Source organism: Prinia subflava, chromosome 2 (genome assembly GCF_021018805.1).
Source record: "Prinia subflava isolate CZ2003 ecotype Zambia chromosome 2, Cam_Psub_1.2, whole genome shotgun sequence".
In the NCBI taxonomy this organism is placed as follows: domain Eukaryota; kingdom Metazoa; phylum Chordata; class Aves; order Passeriformes; family Cisticolidae; genus Prinia; species Prinia subflava.
Genome location: NC_086248.1, coordinates 24,704,839 through 24,729,632, shown reverse-complemented (window position 1 = coordinate 24,729,632; position 24,794 = coordinate 24,704,839). Strand labels below are relative to the sequence as shown.

At 36.3% G+C, this 24,794-nt stretch overlaps 1 protein-coding gene across 1 annotated transcript in view; it reads left to right on the top strand.

Moving 5' to 3' along the window:
• COL21A1 (collagen type XXI alpha 1 chain) overlaps nt 1-24,794 on the top strand; it is a 98,045-nt gene that overhangs the window by 37,571 nt on the left and 35,680 nt on the right. Inside the window, exons 10-18 of the mRNA XM_063389396.1 lie at nt 1,169-1,252; nt 3,383-3,445; nt 12,578-12,631; nt 13,577-13,630; nt 15,908-15,961; nt 16,795-16,848; nt 18,440-18,493; nt 18,572-18,625; nt 21,421-21,474. Coding sequence (XP_063245466.1) covers nt 1,169-1,252; nt 3,383-3,445; nt 12,578-12,631; nt 13,577-13,630; nt 15,908-15,961; nt 16,795-16,848; nt 18,440-18,493; nt 18,572-18,625; nt 21,421-21,474 — 525 coding nt within the window. The remainder of the gene's footprint in view (nt 1-1,168; nt 1,253-3,382; nt 3,446-12,577; nt 12,632-13,576; nt 13,631-15,907; nt 15,962-16,794; nt 16,849-18,439; nt 18,494-18,571; nt 18,626-21,420; nt 21,475-24,794) is intronic.

The following is a 24,794-nucleotide window of genomic DNA, read 5'->3' as shown; positions in this document are numbered from 1 at the left end:
GATATGCATGGTCAGGTAGCTGTTACCTGCATTGTGCTAATGGGCACTCCCTGAACAGGAGCTTATCTGAAGACTTAATGACAACTTCCCTAACCTTACCTGTAACTCCCAACCTGTACCATTGCAAAGGAAGCATGGGTTTGTGTTTTCATCAATCATTTGAACCTGAGAAAAAATTCCATTCAATAAATGTCTTAAAAGGTGTCATTATTCTAGAAAATATGAGTAAAATGCGGTGGAGATTTTTAGATAATAAATACAAAAAAACCACTTTTTTTGCTTGGATTCTTAAATTTTTGCCTTTCCATAGGTCTAAGAACTTGCTGGGTTAGGGTTGATGGGTGAAAAAGACTTTACTGACTCTAACTCCAACACAGAGATTTAGCACAGATGTACCTATAATAGATTGGATTTAGTAGCTCTCCCCTTGCCTGCCTGAGTAAAGCACTGAAATTTCATGTGGGGCTTAGTGGTGAGAAGTAAATACCACAAGAAAAGAAATTCTAGAGGGTTATGTGGTTTTGCCAAGGTTTAGTATTTAGTACTGCAGGGAGCATGGTTTGGAGGAGGTCACCTAATGCTCTTTGTAGGATGGGCACACTTGGGACCAGGACTAGTGACCTCCAGGAGTCAGTGGTAGCAGCTGTGTCCTGCCTCCCCTCCAGTAACTTCATAGTGGGAACACATGCCTAGGAGGTATGAGACTTGGGGTTTATTTCCTTTACAGGCTCGCTGCACATGATAGCATGCCAATGGTTGGGATCATTATGCTATACATATGATATTTTACATAATTTTACACATTTTTAATTAAATTGATATATTTGAGAATTGATTACACTTTAAATTACGAATATAGATTAGGTAAGAGAAGTGTCTTTCATGTTGCAAGATAAAAAATTATCAAGCTGTAAACAAAACAAAGTTACAGGTATCAGCCCAATATTGGTACTTAAGTTTTTTTATTTTTATTCTGAATAAAATTATTTTGTGCATGAAAAGTAGTTGGAGGGCAATATTCAGATAAGCAGAACTTCCAGCTGAACAAGAGAGTGAATGCCAAGACCTAAGTGAAAGGCAGCCTAAGGAAAGTCAGCCTCACATAGTGTTCAGTAAGTTTGTTGGCTGCCTTGGTGTGTGTGCTGATGGCTGTTTTCACTCTTGGTAGTGCATGAATGGTCCCAGTGATGTAGGCTCAACACCTGCCCCCTGCATATGCCCACCAGGAAAGCAAGGACCTCCAGGCCCCAAAGTAAGTCTCTGTTCTGTCTTGTTGAATGTGTCAGCTGTGTTTCCCTGCTACTCTTCAGCAAACGATGTAGAACTGTTAATTGAGGATGAAATGATTTTCTAACAAACGTCTTTTAATGGAGAGGGGGGTTCCTTCCTTCTTTGTAAAAGAATGAACTAGATGCTTACTGGGAGAGTTGCACATTAGCTGTGCTGATGACTTCCTTTCTGTGCTGATGAAGAACTAAAATAAGTAGACTTGAGTTGCAGAAGTCTTACTTGGCAAACTCAAATCCCCAGTATTTGCTTTAGTACCTTTCTCAACAACTGTGCTAAGCAGTGTTTACAAAATTATTTATAAATGCAGACAAGAAAACCCCAAATCATTTGTGTTTCATTAAGCAAATGGATAAAAACCTTCTCTGCTGTCATCATAAAAGAGGTTACAGTCTGCTCTAGCTACCTCAAATCAAAGGGCTTCTTGATACAGTGGAAAAGGTTTCTGATCAGGGAATTGAAATGTGCAACACAGAGATCATTGTTATTGTTTCATGTAATAGAATTTCTGTAGTCTTTTACCTTTTTTTATTCTCTTTTTACTATATTAGAGAAAAAAAGTGGGAGAGAGAATGAAATATTTATAATTTTAAAAGAATGGAAGACCAATTCCTCTAAAGTATGAAGTAATATGGAATTTCAGAACTCGGATGACCTATACCTGTTGCATTATGTGCAATTTTTCTCAACTACCATGCACTGTAATATTTGTTTGGGGATAGTTGAATAATAGAGGTGACAAGATGGTGCCTCACACAAACGGCTGCAGAAATTTAAAAACCGATTTAGTGTTAAATAGCTTATCTAAGTTATAGTATTTATTAACTTTTGAATACTGGACTCTAGAACCATATGAATTTACACTTAATTTCTGTGTTGGTGATATTAATGGAGTACAATAATTTGAATTGAATCAAAGTGATTTCAAAATACAAATAACTGATATTTTAAGCTTTTCAAGTTAAAAGCACAAAATTTCACAGTTAAATAGTATATTTGAAAGCAAATTTAATTTTGCTCAAATCCCACATCTGGAGTTCTTAATTTGGACAGCAATATTTCTGGGTAACTTATTACTAATTTAGCAAATGGTGACTGTTACGCTTTTCAAAAAGGACATTATTCTATAGTCTCTTCCACTTTGTTCAGCATCACACGTCTGTGGTTTGTATGTGAAATGATGTTTTTCATAGTCACATTGAAAGTTAGTGTCCTGTTTCCCTTCTAATGTCCTCCCTATTTATAACAATTCTGGAGTTGTAACTGACTCACAGGTCTTTTGATGGTTCAGCCTGAAGAAATAAGTACCTGCTTAATACCCCTGCAGAAGTAAAATGGTTTAGAGATCAAGTCTTACTGGATTTTGCTGAGTTCAAGTAAAAAAAAAAAAGATTTTTTTAGCATTAAGTTTTAGTATAAAATTTTTAGTAAAATAAACAGAGAAAGTCAATGCTCTAGAGAATATATTGAGTAGCATGGTAAGTTCCTGCTTTCTCACCATAAACAGCAAGCCTTGGCAAGAAATTTTTCTTTTACTTTAATCTGTAACAGTGGTTATCAAAATAATTGCAAAGGACTTTTAAGAAGAAATCTAAAAAATATCTTCTTTTATGGCAATTGGTATGTGGAGAGGAATTAATTATTTTGCAGGTTTTAGTCCTGGCTCTTACCTTTTTAGTGCTTTGGTCTTAAGAATTAGGCTCAGCTAAAGCAAATGAGAGATTTCTTCAGGAAAGAACTACTTCATTAATGAAGTTTTATTAAAGATTGTTTCATCTATTTGATAAAAAGTGTTTCTGTTCATTAAAGTGCTAAAAGACTAGAAAACTTTTAAGCTGATGGGTCAAACTTACGCTGTAACCAAGTATGGACTCTCTTTGTCCAGCACTCCACAAGGAGTTGGGGAGAATATCCCCCCCTCCTCAAATCAGTTATTTTTCATTGTAGGAATTGCTCCTCAGTAGTAGATCTCTGGACTTGTAGAGACTGTTCTGTGGAATGTGTTAGGGTTAAGGTTATTTTGTGCTAATTTTAAAATACTTACAATTTTAAAATGCTTATATATTTTGTGTGTTCACATGTTGCTTCTCCATAGGGTGACCCTGGGCAGCCTGGGAATCATGGTTATCCTGGTCTGCCTGGTCCAGATGGTAAGCCTGTGAGTACTAAAAACTTAGTCATATATTGTAAATGTAAAACTAACAGGAGAAAAAACATGGAACACTCATACCAGGTTTTTGAAATTTAGATGATTTTGTCTCCATTTTTTGAAACTCTGAATATCATTTAAGCACTATCTGCATGTAATTGTTGTATGAATGTCAATCATATTATTTTTGTTTCAAGGTATAATACTATAAATATTACAGTTGGATACTGTTATGAAGCAGAGAACAGGCTATGAGTGCTCCTGTTGGTCTTGGCATTACTTTGCAGCAGTTATGTTATCACCTTCAGTCTTTAGTCCTTAAGAGTTTGTTCACTAGAAAGCACCTTGCGTCGCCTAAAATCCTATCTGTTCTTTTTAGGGCTTGCTCCTTGGTTCATAGAATTTCTTTGTGGGCTACCTCAAGTAGTCCATCAAAATATGTAGATATACATGTAAAATTTAAAAAATATAGATTTTTTTAGTTCCAGACTGGTTCATTTAACTGTGGTGATTCCATTTATAAGCAGAGTTAGTTTAACAGGAAGGAAATAGATGCTGAAAACAAAAAATAAAATAGTTTCTATATATTGACTATTTCCCTGTTTTACAATATGGGACTTGTTATATTGAAACCCGAGCACAATAATCCTGATGGTTCAGATGAGCAGTGTTCATATGAATTTTTCACCAGTCTAACAAGAAAGTATCCTCATTTTCCGTGTGATATAAAATGGTTTTGTACTTTTGCTCTTAAATAGCTTTTGATGGCTATTAAATTCAAGAGTTTTTTGATCCAGTTAGAGAAGACAATCTGAGTTGAAACTATCAGTGCTTTAAAATACTGCATTTTGATTTTAGACAATCCTGAAAATACAGGTTTTAAAGTATTCTAAGATGGGGAAGTGTATTTAATCAGAATAACTTTACAATTGATAATTGGGGGTACTTAAGCTTATGAAGAGCAGTTCTGATCTCCTATAAATGGTTTACAAGCTGTCTTAACACAGACATGTATGGGGGAAGGTGTCCCTCACACTCTGACCATGCTGATTTCTGGAAAAAGATTTGCAGCACTGATAAGCATCACAGAGCTGCCTTTAATCCAGGTAAGTCTGATATTTTGAAAAGTAAAGAGATATCATGTAAGCTTCAATGAAGGTCAAATGGACTGGATATTGGCAGGAGAATGCCAGTTTCTCTTCTGTCTTCTAACAAATAGATTAAGACTTCATTTCTTAAGCATCCAATCAGCTACAGCAGTATTGTTTTAGAAACAATTTGTTATGCCTCTTTCATACTTTAATGAATAGGTTACCATTTCAAGGCTGTTTTTCTTCCCTTCTTTACTTGTATAAGCACTGGAATTTGTAACAGCGTGAATAATGAAGGAGAAATAAATTGATACTGTAGACCTACTGTAATTTTGTAATGTGGCAGTTGTGGCTTCTTTTTCCCATGAGTGAGTCATAATGTGTATAGATGGGCATTATCTAGGTTTGGGAAGACAGGTATCAGGGAAAACTGGAGTTTCCCTTGGAATGGAGAATGTAAAACCCCCCTCCCTCCAAATTATTATCATTTTGCAATTAGGAGCTTTCAGGCAAAAATATGGGAATAGTAATAACAGTTCTTTACTAGGAATATTAAAAATGCAAATGCAGTAATAATAAAAAAACCCAACAAGCAGGGAAACAAACAAAAGTCTTAGAAAACCCTGACGGAGTCAGGAATATGACCTGACACCCTGTTGCCAGGGTGTTGGAAGCAAATAAGTCCAAATAAGTGCTCCTGGAGTGACAGATGTGGTTCTGTTGGAGTTGAGATGATCCTGTAAACACGGTCAGTGGCAGTGAGATGAGTCCAGTATTCCTCTGAGAATCCAGTGGAAAAGAGGATGATCTGGGGTCTCTGTGTCCCCATTTTATCTGGGTAGGGAATGGTTGGCTCCTCCCCACTGGGTGGTGCATCTCGCAATGGGATGGTGTAATGTGTCATGTCACTGGTGAGCCTTAATGGCCCATTAACAGAAGATATCCCCAGAGGGGTGGACGAGGTTGATAAAGGAGCTAAGAAACACTGTCCCACCTGGTTTTAACAGCTGGTCTGTTATCAGAAGACATCCACCCTCCTCCCTCCTGGAGGTACAAGAGAGAAAGAAAAAAAAAGAAACCATCTCCCAACTGCTTTCTACAGATGAAATAGAATACACATTTGTTTTTGGTTACATAACCCAAGACAGGCATTCTCTGAACATAAAAAACATTACCAGAGTATCTCTGAATGAGAATCAAAAAGCTCCACTACAGGAAAAATTATATCACTTTGCTGAAGAATTTAAATTCTTTGAAAAGCTTGCAGCTAAATGCTATAACTTTTTTGACTGATGAATGTTTCTGAAATATCAGTTGTAGTTTTTGCACTTGTCCTTTGTAAGGACATAATTGCAAACCAATTACATCATCTGCACCTTTGGCCAGTACATTATTTTTCCTTAGAGTAGATTGTTGGGTGCATTCCAGGCAACCTTTTAGTTGTGAATGGTGAGAGACCCTTTAGATCCACTGTACAGGAAAACAGATTCCTCTCTCTTTTTCTTTCTATTTTACTTTTGTATTTGCTGGTAAGACTAGCACATTTTCTGTGCTGTGGTTGAGTTTTTTTGTTTGGGGAAACTTCGCTTATCTGAATGTTTTTAGTTTTATGTCCTGGGGAAATCTGAGAAACAAGTTCTTAATTCTGAGAGCACCATGGGCTTACAGGTAGTTGTGTAGTTGGTCTTGTTTAATCAAATGGCTTTTGCATGAAAAGCTTTTCCTGCAAAGTCAGTCTTTTCTTTTCCCAAACACATTTTTATGTTCTTCTCTAAAGTCTTTCCAGTTTCCCTATCTGTTATTAATTTTCTTGGAACACTACAACTGGTCAACAAAATTTTTCTTCCTCTGAAAAAGGTTTTAGGCATGCATTTATATTACTATATGAAACTGATTTTAGAGTAAAACACCTAATAAAATTTAGTTTGTTGTTTGTGAGCTGGCTAGATTGTTCTAATACTTAATGTTAGTTTTAGTCTAGAAAAATTGAAAACAATTCCTAATAATATCTTCTGTCTTACCAGCACATAATTGTTTACCCGGTGTTATCCAGTAAAATTGTTTATTCTAATATTTGGGGAAGTGAACATAAACATGACTTATTTTCAGTCATTTCTTAGATGTTATTTTTATTAGTTTTGTTTAGAGTAATCTTTGTTTTTTCCCTTTGCTTGCCACCTCTGTTTATATTCTGATACATACAGAAAAGATCAATTAAAGGAACTGTAAAAAAGCCTAAAAGTGAAAAGCAAAAGTAATGAAAATACATTTTTTTCCATTAAAAAATATGATTTAGAACATGAAATTATTAAACTGTCTAGTCAAGAGAAAAGCACGGATAAACAAGTGTGAGGATAAGAACCAATATTTAAATCTCAAATTGAACTCATTTTCATGAACACTATTAATCTGAAAGAAGGAGCTGGAGTGATTGCTGGCCCTGGAAGCACTCAGCAGCCTAATTGTGTGGTCACAAGGCCATTTTTTATTCCAAAGGATGATTTGTATGTACTGGGGAAAAACCCAGTTTAAGGGGAAAAATAAATTACCAGAATCTGTGCTGTGATCACTTCTGGTTAATAGAGGTGATAGTTTATCAATCTGCTGACAGAAATTTAAGGAATCCACCCATTTGTCAATTTTGAACTATGAACCATGCAGCTGGCAAATCTGGACAATTTTTGAGTATTCCATCTAGTTTCACTCATGAAATTTTGGAACAATTTGCCTTGTCTTTACAGTATGTACAAGAAAATAAAATAAAAAATGAGAAAAAATAAGCAGTTTACAAAAAAAAAACCTGGTGAGACTGACTTTACTGATACAAGCAGATATGGAGTTCATAAGGTATCAAAAGCCTCCCATGATTAGTAATTTTGGATCATTCCAATATATATTTTAAAAGGTTATAGAGCACTATTGCATCTGTATTACCTAGAGTTTAATATTTGGTGACCAACTGAAGGCCAAATAGCAACGATGAGCTATTTCAACAATACTTTTGGAATAAAAATGGATAATGGCTTCACATGTACATGAAATTCCCTGTGCTACTGGATGGCTTGCCTGGGATTTAAGTTGTTATAAACTCTGCAGCTACTTTTCTCAGAAAACTTTCATAGACAGAGTTGATAATTCAGCTGTGAAATGCTGGTCTCAATTCCAGGAAAATACACATTCCTCAGTAACACTGTGGCCTTGTTATTGTTAGAGGAAATCTCTGTGCTCTCTTCTGATGCAGTCACGTAATGCCTTCCCTGAGACATACAAGTCTGGAGTCAGAGTGATGCCTGATGCTGACTTGTGCTGCAGAGACAGCTGTAGAGTTCAGACAAAAGACCACATCACTACTTGCAGCAGCTGCCAAAGGCAGAAGATGTGATAAGGATGAACATGTGAACAGTTAACAGGAACAGTTAACAGAGCAGGAAGTTAGACTCCCTTGGTACATCATCCTATGTCCAATAGGCTGAAGCTTGGGAACTTTTAAAGCTGGATATACAACCTTTTATTTAATGAACTTGATGGATCTTTTTGCCTCTCTGCTATTTGAGAACGTCATATTTAAGTAAAATATTCTGCTGGGGGTTCTGAATTATAAAGGCATGGCAGATTATGGAGTAGCAAATGGAGGAAAGTGTAATAAAATGCAGAAATAATAAACATGGATACATGTCCACATAGTTACAACAAGTTCTTTAAGATGTAATGTATTTTATGAAAAGAGTTTGAAGACTTGGCTTGTAATGCTTTAGATAGTTGTGCTTTAAAGATTTTCTGCAAGAAACTGCCACAAGAGGTCTGCAGACCTTTCAGGGTGTTTTCCACATGCTAAGTTAAATTTTCCTTTTGCAATTGAATTTCATTATGCTTAGTTACATCACCCTAAATAGTTCTTCTTGCTTACTGTTTACAGTCTCTGAATATCTTCAGACCATTGCTTTTGATCCCTGGTTTCTTCCTAGCTAAAATGAGCTTGCTTACTTCTCTCTTGTCTTTCCCAAGCAGTCCTGTGTTCATGCCTTTGTTGTTGATATTGTTCATTGACTCCAAAAGCTCTTCATTATAGGAGTGTGAAGTGCAGTATTCATTGCCTTATCTATACATAATTTATTTTTATTTTTAATTTTTTTATTTTTAAATTTTATTTTTATTTTTAAATTTATATTATTTAATTTTTATTTTATTAGATGGAACATGCCTACGAATGCTGAACTTTTGTCCTTTAGGTGTGGAAATGCGTTGAAGATATACTTCTGAGGTTTCCTCTGCTATTGCACCCAGAGTTCCTTGGAATTAATACTTGTCATATGTCTTTCTTGCTCAATTTTTGCCTTACAGGCAAACTTAAGTTTCGTTTACCAGTAAGGACGATAACAATATTGCTAAGTTTTTGTGGCTATTACGTAAGTTCTTTGACCTAGGAAGTGTGTTCAGTCTTTTTCTTTAGAATTATTTGCAAATTATTGCCATTTTCTTTAAAAATCTCAGAGTTTCATTTAATCTGTGATTTTTTTAAATACCCAGCAATCTGGGACAAAACTAATCTCAATGTCTAGCTGTTTATCACTTTCCTTTTAAGGATTTTCAGGCACTAGAAAATGATCAGTACTGTTCTCACAACAGTAAACTGAGAGGTAAATTTTGTGTAACCCTGATTTCAGATGAAATGACGTAAAATAAAAAATAAGACTATGAAGTGCTGCGGAGTAGTGCTGACTGACAACATTGATGAAACATAATAAGTGGGATTCACTTGAAGACATACATTTAGTATTTAAATGGGTACAGAGACACAGGGCATTTAAATTCTCATAATAGTCAATAGGTGTTTAACTAATATATCACAAAAGGTATGGGATTTTTATGTTGTAAAGTGTTTTGTCTTGCCCACACTGAAAGACAGTTAATGCCACCCAAATATTTTGTGCCACTGTCTTCTAACACTGGGTCGGTGTCTTAGGAGTCTCAGATTTTAGGAGCTGCCTATATTTAGGCAACTGAATTCTAAACTGAATATCAAATTCAGAGTTAACTGTAATACTTCTCATGCTATTTGTGTGTCTTCAGAAAACTTCATGAGAGAATGTTGGAGTCCAGGATATCCCTCTGGCCACCCAGAAGGGTTGGGAGACCGGACAGGGGGGTCTGGGATCTGTACAGGGGGTTCAGTTAGACCCACACAGATCCCAGGAGGACACTGACTCTGATTCCTGTCCATGGGAGTGAACACTCACATGCAGGAAGAATCACAAACCCTAAAATTTTAAAAATAAGTAGTAGCTGGTTTATTATAGAATATAAATATAGAAATTAGGATTCTTAGTATATGGGGCTGAAGAGACAAGATGGAGGAATTGGGGAGTGGCCCCTGTCCTCCTTGTTCTTGCTCTCGTCCCCCATCTTGTGCTGAGTTGGGTTTTAGAGATTGGTTTAGAGTAGAACTGACATGTTAGCATAGGTAGTAGGTATTGGTAAAATTTTGTAAATAAAAAATACGTCTCGGACAGTGGTTGGGTCAAGGGGACCGTACATAAGGTGCGGGGCTCTCTGATCTGCCCCAGTCCAGCCGCGTGTCCTGCTCTGCTGGGGATGCCTTGCAAAGCTGGACAAGAACTGAGAGATAATTAAGAATAAACAGCCTTGATAACACAAACTGCTGGACTCAACTTGTCGTCTCTGGCTTCGGTGTGAAACACCTAGGGCGAAGAGAAGACTGAAAACCTTATTACCTCTGGGAACAGCAACCCTGAGGAAACTCCCAGGGAACAGCAACCTTGGGGGAAACCTTATTACCTTGAGGGGGGGGGGGAACAGCAACCCCAAGGAGAATCTCAGGGAATCATAACCCTGAGAAGAGAAGACCAAGCTCAGATAAAAAATATTATTTTTGGTGGCAGATCTAGCGTGTTCACTCTATTTGAACGAGAACCTACAGTCTTGAATGCATCAATTGAAAAGGGATTTTTCACTTCTGTCCCTTTTACATGAAACAGCAGCTATGGCACTGCTGTTCTTGCAGATGTGTACGTATGTCACGCAGGTACTCCTACTGAGGGCTTTGTGATTAGGGAAAGAGGATTTGATCTGACTTTAGTGCAAAACATTTTTAGGCATTAGCATGTAGATTGATGATCCATACTGCAAAAGGAGTAGTGATACAAATATATACTATTTTTAATGAATTTTTTTTTGTTAATTATAGAAGGTGGTTTTTAACTTGTGCAACAATTCCTGTTATTTGTACCAGATAGTGATTCTAATTTTTGTGACTTTCTGCGAATTTCCTTTTGAAAGCTCTTCCAGCTTTCCATTAAACGAACACATTGACAATGTGTTGATTTGTATTGAAATCACAATACTATACTTAGCCCTGAGCTAAATATGCAGTTTTCTTCTGCTGTCCTCCATTCATCTTGTGATTTTGAAATTCAGTTCAGCCAGGAAATTGCCCTCTTCTACTTCTTCCCTTGCTCAGTTAGAGGAAGAAGGGAAATTGCATTGCAGTGGTCTAAGTTATGAAATTAAGTTTCATTTCTATAGAATATATCCTGCAGAAAGTTGTATCAATTTTTTAAGAAGAAAAAAATGGATAAAATTTTAGAGGTATTTTTTGATTTGGTGAATTTTTTCAGCTACCCACGAGACCTATAAGCCCTCTGGAGATTCTATACCATGCACAGTTAAAGCTGATTTTGCCAGAACTGCCTTGAGCACTAAAAGTAAAGTAAAATGCTTGATAAAGGATCCATGTATGACAGAGACCTAGAATTCTGTTTACTTCTATATTAAACATTACCAGCTGGCTCATCGGGCAACTGCTCAAACGTCTTTTGGGAAGAGGGCACAGCAAGGACTCTCTTGTATCTAACACAGCAAATCATTTTAAGTCTGTTTATTATTCTTAGGAAGCTCTGACTGATATAAAGAAGAAATGAGACAAACAAATTGCCTCCCTTGTACTGAAAAGGTTCTATTAGCTCCTTTTTACTAGTGTGGAAATCACCTTGAAACCCATTTGGAAATAGGATTATTACTTCTCTCAGTTCAAATCAGGATCAAATTCTGGGTATTTGAAATTGGATAGCCCATTTAATGGGATTTATTAAATTTAGTTTTGCCTGTTTAAATGTCAGACAGCCTCAGAGTATTATAGAACAATTTCTCATCTTGTTTTATATGTTTTCTTGAAAAAATCCTCTTGGAAGCTCTATTTCCACTGCAAGGACATTTTTAAATGAGCTATGTAAATTTCTTATTATTCAGTAACATGCCTCTCTTCAAGGATTCTTTAAATCCCTTGTTAATTTTGCATGAAAACTGCTATCTTTTCTGTACTAATTGAATCAAATCTACCAAAACATAGATACATATTTTGGTTTCTGTAAAGATTCTCTTGTTCTGCCTATGTTGATTTCTGGTAAAGCATTCCTGAAATTCTCTTTGTAACTCATGAATTATTTAGTATTTCCCAGTATTTCCCTGTAGTCCCAGTCATTCAAATTATTTTATTTTATTTGTAGAGACTGTTATATACCTTCAAGTTCGTAGCTAAGTGCTTAGTATCAAGAATGGAATTTTTTGTTATGTAGTGATATTATAAAACTAGCTGCATAATGTATTGGAACATACCTTGTTTGTTAAACTTATTTCTGTAACTGGATAAAAGCCTTTAAAAGTCTTGGCATGTTTCAGCTATTTTTCTTAGGAGAGAGAGGAAAAATGTCTACATATGTGGATTAATTTCTTCTTGTTTTCAGTGGAAAATAAAACAATATGTTTGTTATGTTTTTGTGTAACAATTCTAAAATAACTGGTTTTAGCTACAGTCTAGAGGCTGAGAACTTCAGCTGCAGATATGAAAGCTTTTGAAAGCTGAAATCTAAATCCCAAATGTATGATTGTGATAGCAGTTGCTAAAATCTGTGACCTAAAATTATAGGCTCATGACAAAAGTTCTCTAGTAAACAGAAGGATTTTTTTAAATAGGTGTTTGGAAATTTGTATATATTGCTTTAGAAAAGTGACAAGTCTTGGTTCTTTTCCTTAGGGATACCAGGGATCAGCAGGAACTCCAGGTGTCCCAGGAACTCCAGGGATTCAAGTAAGTTTCTATTTAGTTTCCAGAATTTGAATATCTGAGACAAATCCTGCTAAGTCTCTCTCAGTATCAGTTTGTCATTGAGAGTTGAGGTGTGGGGAATGAAGAGGGCTCCAGAGGTGTCATGAAATCAGGGACCCTCCATGGGTGAATTGCTTTGAAATTCACTTGGCTTTGACGTTTGTAGATAGGCTATTAGACTGCAAATCTAAGCAGTGCTAGGTAAAGCCTCTAGAAGATGGACTCAGCTGCAGCTTAGATATTTTTATCCTGATCCATAAGCCAAACAGTAGTTTCTTCAATTTTTCTGTGAATCAGTAGCAGTGATCTGAAGTCTTGTCATAGTGATGGATTACCCGTCATTCACACAGCCAAAACAAGTTTTCACATAAAGCCCAGACTGATGGAGGAGAATTCTTTTTCTTTGTTGTATTTATTTAGTAGTCCTTGCTAAGACAGTTGTTGGAAACCGGTGCTGTATTTCACTTGTGGCATGATCCAGTCTGAATAATAGTCAGGGATTTACTCATTTGTGGGATTAAATATCTGAGAGTCTGCTGGCGCCAAGAGCAAGCCTGAGAAATGGCATATGTGGAGATTGTCTGATGGGCTACTGAAGGGGACATCTCTGAGCTCTCATGTTGACAGGTTGTGATTTTGAACAGGCTGGTACAGCTGTGTGACATTCTTTTTTTTTCCTGGGGTGGTCCTTGGTTAGAACAAAAAATGGTTTCAGTGTTCCTCAGTCATGGATGATGATAGTGCACCGTGTTCATCCATGCTGGGTACACATTATGCTTAGTTCTGCTTTGTGTCCAGTCACCAAAATGCTGGAATCAGGCTGCTGACACATTGGTCTCTGGCCCATGTTGTGTCACATTTCTGTGTCTAATTCTGTATCAGATTGTGTTAGCATTTGAGATCATGTTAATTTCTTTCTCAATTTAGGGACCTCGTGGCTTGCCAGGTGTCAAGGGAGAACCAGGAAAAGATGGGGCAAAGGTAAGAGAACCCAAACAAGAATAATAGATAAAAAGTTTTTACTCTTACCTTTTATAATTTTTGGCTGTACAGGTAATAGTATTTTCACATGAGTGTTCTGTGAGAATTGTTTGCTAAAAGCATAATAAGAAAGGACTAAGAATCCTAAATCTAAATTCTGAATCTGTCTGTCTTTATTTAATAAAGTCTATATAAGCTTTAGCACTGCCAGTAGAAACTTTATTTCACTGAATAACATATAGAAAATGTATCTAATTATGGGTACCTGGAAGCACAATACAGACATCTGTCACAGTGTTTTCTTTTTAACTCTTTTCACCCTTTTTCTGTTTAAGTGAGAATCCAGATGACTTAGGCAGGAATTCCTGGATGGCACTTTCTATCAGAAAACACTGATTAATTGAACCCAAAACTTTTTGTGGAAAATTCTAGCTGATGTGTAGCCAGTAGCTTGGAGATACAGACAAATGGGGAAGCTTACATGTAACTGTTTCCTGGTAATCAGGATAAACTTGACTGGATCTTCTGTATACACAGTGAATAAACTGCCCATTGGCCATAGCTTTCTCTCACATTTCTGCCCTATGCGTAGAAAAGTTCTTAGCTGATTGTGATGACAATTATTTTGGTTTTGACTCATTAAAACGTCAAAGCTCTTTCTGTAAAACAAGCACTTGTTTTCCCAACAGATCTTAGAATTTCTTTGTAAAGTTCCCAGTAAGTAGGTCCTTAAATTCGTTACTGTTCAGCAGAATTCTCAAATACATGGTTAGAGCTGAAAAATTGCTTATGTGTTCTGTGCTTCATTCATCTCAATCTCATTGATTTTAGAAGTTAATGTAATCAATCAGTCAGTACTGAAAAACTCTAATTGCCTTGCAGTGCAAGGTTGTGACAGAGAATATTTCCTATTGTTCAGTCTAGCCTTGTTTAAAATGTGCCAAGAAACAGGGCTTCCACCACTGTTTTAGAGAACATTTCCATTGTAAAATAGGTCTTGCCATTAGATTTTTTTTTTCCTAGAAATTCTGCCCAAATTTTCATCTCTTTATTTCGTTCCATTACTTGAAAAGATTCTCTAGTAGCTAATTTAAAACTGTTTTCATTTCCAAATGTTTTAGTTTATCCAATAATTGAACCACCACTTCTGAGTAGAAATCAAGACTCCGCTCTTTTTCATTGAGAAGCAATGGATATATGAAGTGTTAATTTTACAACCTTTGCTGATTTTTGAACTCCATTCCATTGTCTGCTTTTAATATTTATTTGTTGAGAGATATTGTGATAACATTAACCCACAAGCTGTCATTCCTGTGGTCATGTTCCTGCCTACTGCAAATATATGACAGACCTTTCCAAATCTGCTTAGGCATGAATGGCTTTGATAAACAGCACTGAGACATGTTGTCCTGGTTTAACCCTTGTCTTAGGATTTGAAATATTATATAAAATAACTTTCTAAGCATAATTTACTATTCCTTCTATCTGATTGAAATATATTAAAAATTGAAATATGTTGTTCAATATAAAAGTAGGTATTAACAGAAAGAAAACATTCTGGTTGTCCAAAAATGATTTTGTGATTAGCTGTTTCCTCATATGAAGTAGTCTACTAAGCCAAGCAACTAGAATTAGTTTTATTGTTTCAAGTCAAGTAGTGACAAGCTGTAATTTAGGATTTTGTTGTTATTGCTTAAGGGAACTTGCAGACAAATTGTCAGTTAAATATCCTCAGTACCAACAGAAAAAGTTTGGAATTCCTAATACCTGACACCTCTGAGAACAGTAAAAAAACCTGGTGCTCTGCCTTGTCTTTTCAATTGCCAACTGCTTTTACCTAAGTGAATTCTTTCTCCCTCTGAAATGAGAACTCGTTTGTCAAATCGCCAAAGTTGTTTTATAACTGTTTTTTGGTTTAATTTAGTTTCTTTTTTGGAGCAAGTACTTAATATCTTATTTTTTAATACTTTACTTATCCAGATTAAGCTGGTAGGAAATTTCTTAAGGTCATAAATTGCTGCTTTTGAACCTCCATAAGACTTACTAAAAGATTACCATAAATTTAGTCTAAAGTCTAGTGATTAAGGTTTTTCTTTTATGTAATGAATTTTGTTTAAAGGTACGAAAACTCTTATCAGTCATCATACCAATGTTAGGAAGTAGATACAGTGATATATTACATCTTTCCACTATTTGTTGATCACAAGAATATAAATATTGTTGTAGTATATTGCCACTATTTTGATGCAGGAATTTAAAATATGTTTGCTGTTTCAGGGTGACAGTGGATTACCCGGTTTTCCTGGATTACATGGGATGCCAGCACCAAAGGTTGAAATTAAATATTTCTTGTTATAATATTCCTGTGTTTCAGCTTGCCTTGTAGTTTAATTTAAAGGGTAAACAAGTCTATGTACAATACTATTTCAGAGCATTTGACCAATTGCTCAAAATGAATAGATGTGAAGGTGATATTTAGGGAAGATACATGCCATGGGACTTCCTTATATAGATATCAAACAATAGAAACCACGTGTTACTTAATTTCTGTTTTGCTCTATGGGATTTTATATTAATTTGATTTTACTACTACTTAGAGGATTCTTCATCACAAATAATGTTTAAAGAAAAACAATTATATTATATTCTTATTCTGCTTGAGTGACAGCATTTTGAAGAACAGTTCTGATCTATCACAGTGAGTGTAGTTCATGTTCCCCAAAACAATTTTCCCAATATTTTTTGCTCATCTATATTAGTACTCAACTGAATTTACCTCTTAGTTTTTCCAAAGTTATGTTTTTAATTCTTCAGATAAGAAGAAATCTTCAGAAAAGTCCAGCCCTTTTCAAGGACACAATAATTTTCATGTAGGTTCCTGCCTATATTGAAGCAATGAGAGTCACGGTGCTTTCTATAGGAAGTAGAAGCCTTAAGCCTGTGGGTTTTCTCACCATCAGTGTTGGATATTCTGGCCTAGTCCTCTAGGAAAGCTGGGCAAATTCAGGATTTGCATTTAAATCTTGGGCATGTTTTTTCCATCACATGGAGCTCTTTGCCTTCTCTGTGTCTGCTATACATGTATACTTCCTATATATAAATATATCTTTATGTAAGTGCTTCTATTTTTTAAAAATTAACTTGCTCACATACATTTTGTCTAGGGAGAAAGAGGTCCTAAAGGAGATCAAGGAGTGCCAGGAATATATGGAAAAAAGGCAAGTGACTTTACAAGCATAAATTGAAGCAAAATGCTATTAGTATCTGTATTGGGGTCACAGACTGGTTGCCTGGTGCAAACCCCCAGGCACCTCTCTCAATCTCCCTTCTCAGCAGTGCGAGGGAGAAAAAAGGATGGAGAAGCTTGATGGTCCAGGGAAGAGAGATCACCTGCCAGTTACTGTCACAGGCAAAACAGTGGCTGTTTGGGGAAAATTGATTTAATTTACTGACAACTAAAATGAGTTTGAATAGTGAAAAAACAAACAAACAAAAAACCAAACAACTAAACTCCCTTATCATCCACTCTGCCTTTTCCAAGGCTCAGCTTCCCTCCTTCATGGGATAGGAAATGGGGAGCAAGGTAGTGTGGTCTTTAACAGCTTCTCCCTGCTTCTCCTCCTCCTCACACTCCTCCCCTGCTCCAGCACAGGTCCTTCCCATGGGCCATAGGCCTTCAGGGCAGACCTGGTCTTGCATGGATTCTCCATGGGCTGCACCTTGGCTACCACAGCTCCACCGTGGCCCCCTCCAAAGGCTACAGGGGAATCTCTGCGCCAGCACCCTCCTCTTGGTGTCTGCAGAGCTGTCACTTTTCTCCTCTTCCCTTATTTTGTTAGTTTCACCTTTCTGTCCCTTGTTAAACACATTCCCCTACTGCACCCTGCAGTGGATGGTTGGATCTGGCTGGAACCAGCTGTGTCCACCTGGAACCGCATGTGTCCGGCTGGAACTGGTTGTGTCCGGCTGGAACCGGCTGTGTCCGCCTGGAACCGGCTGTGTCCGCCTGGAACCGGCTGTGTCCAGCTGAGGCAGCCCCGGCCTCCTCTCATGGAGCCCCTGCATTCCCACCTGGGCACAGGAACCCCAGGCAATATAATTAATATTTTTATAACATGCGTATTCACAGAAAATGTAATTCTTTATTTAGAGCTCAGAAAAATGTTCACTGCTTTTACTGGATGTATTTACATTTAGTAATGTCAAACCTAGCCTCTGCTTATTTGGATATTTTGAAAATCTTTTAATTCTGTTAGTAGATTGGTGTAATTCATTTTCACATAGCACAAAATGCATGCATTTTTTGTAAATATGTCTATGGGGTAACACACCATATATGGGGCATATATAATAATTATATTGTAAAGAAGTCTGTGCTTTTTAATACAGATGTGCATATAACCAAACAAGAGAGAGGAGAGGAGTTAGGAGAGGGAGGAGACGAGCACATGAAAGGAGTGGGGCTGATAGCACATGGGAAGAGAGATGTTTAAATCTGTAATTTATATAAAGCAGAGAGTATAGTTTGGCCACCCAGTGTTACAGCTATATTTTCACCTGGCCGTTCATTTTCTTCATGTATTTAGAGTTTTAAGCAATTTCAAAGAGGGTCTGTGTTAGCATTTCTGTAGTAATTTTTGTTTATGTAATGGAGTCGTAGTTATTAATTGACAACTGCCTGAGTAAAGAAAGAAACAGATCTGTACTTTTTCAAAATAAGAAATAAAATACATGAATTATTGGTTAAATATACTGAATTTGCAGCATAACATAGAGCACTGCTTACTTTCTGCTTGCTGTTTTTCTCAGGGTTCAAAAGGAGAGAAGGGTGATACAGGGTTTCCAGGAGTCCCTGGGCGATCTGTAAGTTTTCTGAAGACAATTTATTGTTAGCTTTTGCTTGTTAATTTACCTGCTGATTGTTGTTCAATGTTGTCACAGGGAGACCCTGGCAGAAATGGGAAAGATGGATTACCGGGCAGTCCTGGCTTCAAGGTGTGTAGCAATGTATATTAATACCTTGATAAAGTCTTCAGTAGCATTGCTCATGGTGTAAACATGCCAAGTTTATTCTGTGGAGTATTACTGGAAATCAAAATAATGTTACTAGGAGATGTGGGAGTTTACTGCAGCCATGAGCAGACTTCATTGACTTCATTGTTTTCAGTTGTTCTGTGAGCAGAGGCCAAGCTTTTGTTAAGAGTGTATTAATAATCATTAGAGATTGTTTGTACTTTGTCTCCCATATCCTTTTGTGTTTCTCTAACCCTGTGATTCGGTTAAAGAGATTTATATGCAATTATACATTGTAGAACATAAGTGCTTTTGAAAGGAGCTGCAGGAAAATTAGGGGAAAGTACCTTCAGTATTGGATTAATGTTTTTGTATGTGTTTTTATTCTCTTCACTATGCAGTGCTGTTCGTATTTAATTTAGAACAGTTTTTCAAGCCGACTAAATATGTGTTCACTGTAAAGAGGGCAACAGGATCTGATCTTTCTATAGTGTATTGCAGTCTGTGAACTCACTGGAGATTTTGCTTGCCTAATTTTGTTCAAATTTGTGAATAGTCTTCGGCAGTATCAGTTTAAAGTTCACAGGGGAAAGATTTTAATAATCTTTAATAATCTATTAAGATTTTAATAATCTTAATGTCGTGTAAATGCTCAATTGAATTGATCTAAAGAAGTCTTTCAACAGCAGCTTTGTTCCTATAAGGTTTTTTTTAATAATAATGAGATTATCTAGGGCTGCTCAAGATTGATGTTACTTCAGTGTCCAAAAATGCAGGTGTACTTCTGAGTGCATTTGTCTAAATTCTGTAATTTAATACTGTAGTTGGAGATCTGGATTGTCCATTTTGTGACCATGCTTGTCTAGAGCAGCTGGGGATGAAACTGGCCTATCTGTGACATCTCCTGCAGCAGGGACATATGACACAAGACCTGTGAGACACCTAAAACCTTCCTGTCAGCAGCTGTCAATGAGGTACATCCAGGGTAATGCCAGTGGAGTCTGGAGAATAATTCAGTTCAGAGAAGGCAGACTTGTAGGTATCAGTTTAGTTGTGCGCATAAAAAGCCCCTGGTGCATTTGAAATATAATGGGGTCCAAAACATCCTCGGGGAGCTGAAAAATGTGACATAAGTCCTATGGATAGCCAGTGCCTTTCTGGAGTGGGAGTAGACAAGATCCCGTTGTGTATCTCAAATATGACCAAACGTCTGTGTGTGTGCAAGGGAATTCGATTCCTGGTGTGTGCTCCGCTGAATCAATGCTCCATCAGTTGTCCAGACTAGACTTCTGTTATCTGTGATATGAGCTTGGCTTCTTCCCAGATTTTGTTTCAAATGAATCCTCTCTTATTTTACACATATGTGTGTGTATGTACACATATATATACATATATATTTACATATATATATATATGCATACACACACACAGATATCATTGCTAAGTTGGAGGAGAAATTCCTTCTCTGGTACTTCAGAATGTTGGGAAAAAATAGATATTAGATTTTTTTTTCTTCTCTGGTATTTGATAACATGGACAGGTAATAGCCACAGTTAACATTAACATAAAATTTTAACTGTCACTGGTGGCAATTTAGAGTGAGGCATTGTGTTGCTAAAGCATGAATTTGGAGAGCACTTTCATATGTTTTATGCATGTAAGCAACATACAGAGAATTCAGTATATTGTGTGAATGTGTGTACATCTAAACTGAAAGATGTTTTCTGGACTATTTTCTTTATTATTGTAGTACCAAAAATATGATGTGCTCGTTAGATTTTATTAATTTTATAGTATACTAGTTAATAGAAGCCATATTTTTCATTCAAACATTTCGCTAGCCTGACTTCAACATCTGCTTGCTAAAAAACATTGCTTCATTCTGGGTCTGTAATCAAATTCAGAACAGTAACAAACAGGCTGTCTTTGAAGGAAATTTCTATTGGAGCTTTCCTGGTTTTTTACAATACTCATTTTGGGAAAGAATGTGGAAAAAACATGGCTTGAAACTCAGATGCTACCCATTGTTACTTCAAGTCTAGCTTTTATAATTTTAAGTTAATTAATGCCAGATTATTTTATATGTGTGTGTGTATATCTATCTATATCTATCTATATCTATATCTATATCTATATCTATATCTATATCTATATCTATATCTATATCTATATCTATATCTATATCTATATCTATATCTATATCTATATCTATATCTATATCTATATCTATATCTATATCTACCTGTAGCTATAGCTATAGCTATAGCCATAGCCATAGCCATAGCCATAGCTATATCATCTATATCTTTGCCTTTTTTAATGTGATTTTATTTCTGGAATTATTCAGATTTTCTGAATACGTTAATATCATACATACTTTGATAAATATTGGATCATTTGTGCTACTGCTGTATTCTGAAATGCTTCAAAACATTTTTAATACTACTATTTATACCAACAATTACAATGCAACACTCTGTTATTGTTTGATGCATTTTTTTGTACCAGAAATTTCTCTTCTGAATGAAAGTAAATATTCTCTCATCTTTTTTGCAAACTGTTTGATACCTGTCAGACATAACATGAGGGAATATGAGATTGACGACACTTCCTGCTGTGTTGTAAACTGCTGAGATGTTTGTTTGATAAAGTCTCAATGTGTGTGTGTTTAAAATTTTACTTAGATTAAAAATATTATTTATTATTTCAAATAATTATTTTTATTATGCAGCTAAGGTTGTTTTCATAAAGGTTTGGGTTTTTTTTTTATTTTAAAGGGAGAAGTTGGGCAGCCTGGATCTCCAGGCCTAGAAGGACATCGAGGAGAGCCTGTAAGTGATCAAATTGCTGACATATCCTTATGTACTGATTTATTAGTTTTGTTGGGTTTTGTCTTTTTTTTTTGTCAATAGCTATTATACTTCACGTTTAATTTGTATTGATTGAGTTGTTGATTCTTTTTTTAAAGTTCTCACTTATTTTCTTCTATTCATCTTTAAATTTGATTTAATTAAAAGAAATAAATAAGCACTTAAAGATACCTTAAAAGAAAAGATTCTTCACCATATTGCTGTTGTATATACTGAGATATATAGATATATATATATATAGTATAAAATTGTCTCATTATTGACTTCTGTCCTGTTGATGTTGTGATATTGTTAGATATTGATAATTACTTACTTGAGGGAAGATTCAGGATGGGTTTGACTCTCATTTCTGTTACATAGTGTGTCTTCCTTCAGATACTGTTTAATCACACTTTTAAAGTCTATTTTTTCACTAAGTACCACTGCCTTTCCTTTTTCCAGTTTTACTGGCCTTTTACTTCCTTGCATCTTCTTACACCATATTATCTGCATCTCTGTTCTTGCTTAGCTGGGGACCATGCTGCTTCATTTTTACTTTGCTTGTTTCCAGAGACATTGTTCCTCTACCAGTGTTTGGGCAGCTCATTTCACCTCCTCATAATATCTGATAGCTGGGCTTTGTCCTCCTGGTTTCCTCGTTTGTCTCTCCCAGGCCAGCACACTGCTTGAAGCAGACGAGCCAAGAGAGCAGCTCTGAGTGCTGAGAGACAGCTAGCTGTCTTCAAACCATCAGCAGTTCTCTGCAGGCCAGGAGCAGTAAACAGGGCTCAGTTGGTGGAGCATTACCTTACAGATGAATTACGTTCTGAATTACATTTTGAATTGTAAGATAAAGAGATACAGCTTTATACAGTCAGAAATGTTGTGGTATTGGATATAACGGGAGGCAGTCTGAGTTACATAATACTGAAAACTGATAGAAAGTTTTGATAATGAGGGGTTGGAAATAGCACTTCCAGCTGAAAAATTGAGAAAGCTTTTCATTTAAATATTTTTACATTTTCACCAAAACCTTCAAAAACATTTTGAGTAGACTGAAAAACACTAAGAAATCCTGCCCGAGAGACTTTCTTCCCACTTGTTTGGCTTAAGAGAAAAACATACATAATTCCTCCCCTTAGCTTTATTTTTTCCTCTTTTTCTGCTCCAAATAACTCTGAGGTGTTTTAACCTTTTACGGTCTGTGGTGTCTTCATACGTCAGAAAGACTGAAAGTCAATGTTAATTAAATATCCTAAAATACAGCTGAAGGGATTTTGGTATATTGTAAGTTGGTACACCATAACAAATGTTTTGAGATAAAAATGAGTTCTGTTACTGTCCCTAGCCTTGTTTTGTCTCTTTTCATTTTTACAACAGAAATGGTAGTTGGTCATTGTCATTTTTAAAAAAAGTCAATCTAAGAAATGGAAGGGAAAGGGTACTTCTGACATAGAGAGAATGAAATATTTAATACTTTAACAGCTCTCTTTCTAGTGTGGTTTGCATTTGTTAAGTGTGAACTGTACCTACTAATGAAGTATATTTTGGTTTGCAGTTAATATAAATGCTTCACAATGTAACATTTTAAACAATAATGTAAATATAAAGTCCCATAATTTTGCTTTAAAGGGGAATGAAGTGGTAGATTTAAGACATTAAAAGTACTAGGAAGTCTTTTAAAATCTCCGCACAATATTGTAAAGGGAGACTTCCAAAATATAAACAACAACAAAAAATTTAAACAATCCTAATAAAGCAACCTAAAATGCATTGGATGCTTCATTTATAACTAATGGAGGTTCTGAAGAGCAGAAAATCTACAAGCTGGCCATGAAATTGCCTCACCATTAGGTCACCATTAGGGCATGTAAGACACTGAGTCATCCCTGCTCATCTGCCTCTGTTGCTGATGTAGCACCATCCTGCATGAGCAAACCCAGTGCTCCCATCTGTTCAGGGCCTGGAGGAGCAGCAAAGAGCAGAATAGTTCAGTGCAGAAATGTTGGGGTGAAAGTGTGTCCTTTGGTTGTGGAAAATGAGAGCTATCCTCAGCTGTGAGATATATGGGCTCCTCCATTCAAGTAGAGGCTAATTGGCTTCCACCTGTTGGAAAGTGAGCTGGATTTTGGATGTTGTGAGTGACGTCTTGTTCAACTTACTGCTTATGTTGTTTCTGTTGTTCCTCGATGTGTATTTGAAATATAAAGTGTGAGTGCCTCCTCTTGGCTCGCCTTCTGTAGAATTCAGTGGGAATTCTCTGGTGGGATACTCTTATAGTAAGGGCTCTGGTGTGGATGACAGAGATTGAACTGTGCTGTGCCATCCCTGGGACAGCCAAATAGGCTGCTTAAGCACAAGACAAGCCTTGGATGATACAGTTGAAGATGAATGACTTTATATCATTAACCAGTCACATGCAGCTGTGGTCCTGGGACAGCTCAGCAGGTTGTGTGGCTACCCTACCCACACAAACATACATGCAGACAGTCTTTATTTCTTTCATTCAGCCACATTAGTGTTAGACAGGGGTTAATTCATTAAGCTGATTATTTTAAAAATAGTCATCATATGATCCCTCTTGCTTTAGCAAGTAAAAATAACATGGTTATGAAATGAATGTATCTTGAGACAACATCTAAGGAGCAACTGTCTAGAATGGAGAGCACAGGTGAACTGAACTCCCATTGCCTCCAGCTTTTGAGAAGTGTGCTTATTTTTTGGACAGAACATTTTCTGCTATATTATTACTCTCACTAATCGCCAAAGTTACAAACAGAAAAAGTAGGTTGTAAAGATAAGTAAATAATTTCAAGAGATGTGCTTGATTTCCCTCAGTAACACTATTTGTAACTTCAGTTAACCAGACTATCCCAGTTTTATCCATTCTGTAGAATAACATATGACACTATGGACAGAATAATTTAGATAGGATTTGGTAAAGGTAGTAATCAAGCTCATTTTCCTGATGACAAAAACAGACCATGCTGCCATTTAAGTAGTTCAATGGCTAGTCATCTGTCTTACTGATGAGAAGGTGTTTTGATAAATACATTTTTTTGAGGGACCAAAAACTTAATTTCAGTCTGACTGTCCTTTTTTGCATAGGTAGGGTTTTTCAGAGTTGGGTTTCAGGGGAAGCTCCTTGTGTTTGCAATTATGCAGATGGGAACTGAAGTGAGTGCTTGTGGGTAAAGCTGGCAGGACATTTATAGCACTCTTCTAGGCCTCTCATATGCTCTCCTGCCACAAGTAATATGTCTGAGCATTTGCAACTGCTCATGTTTACTCTCCAGAAATCA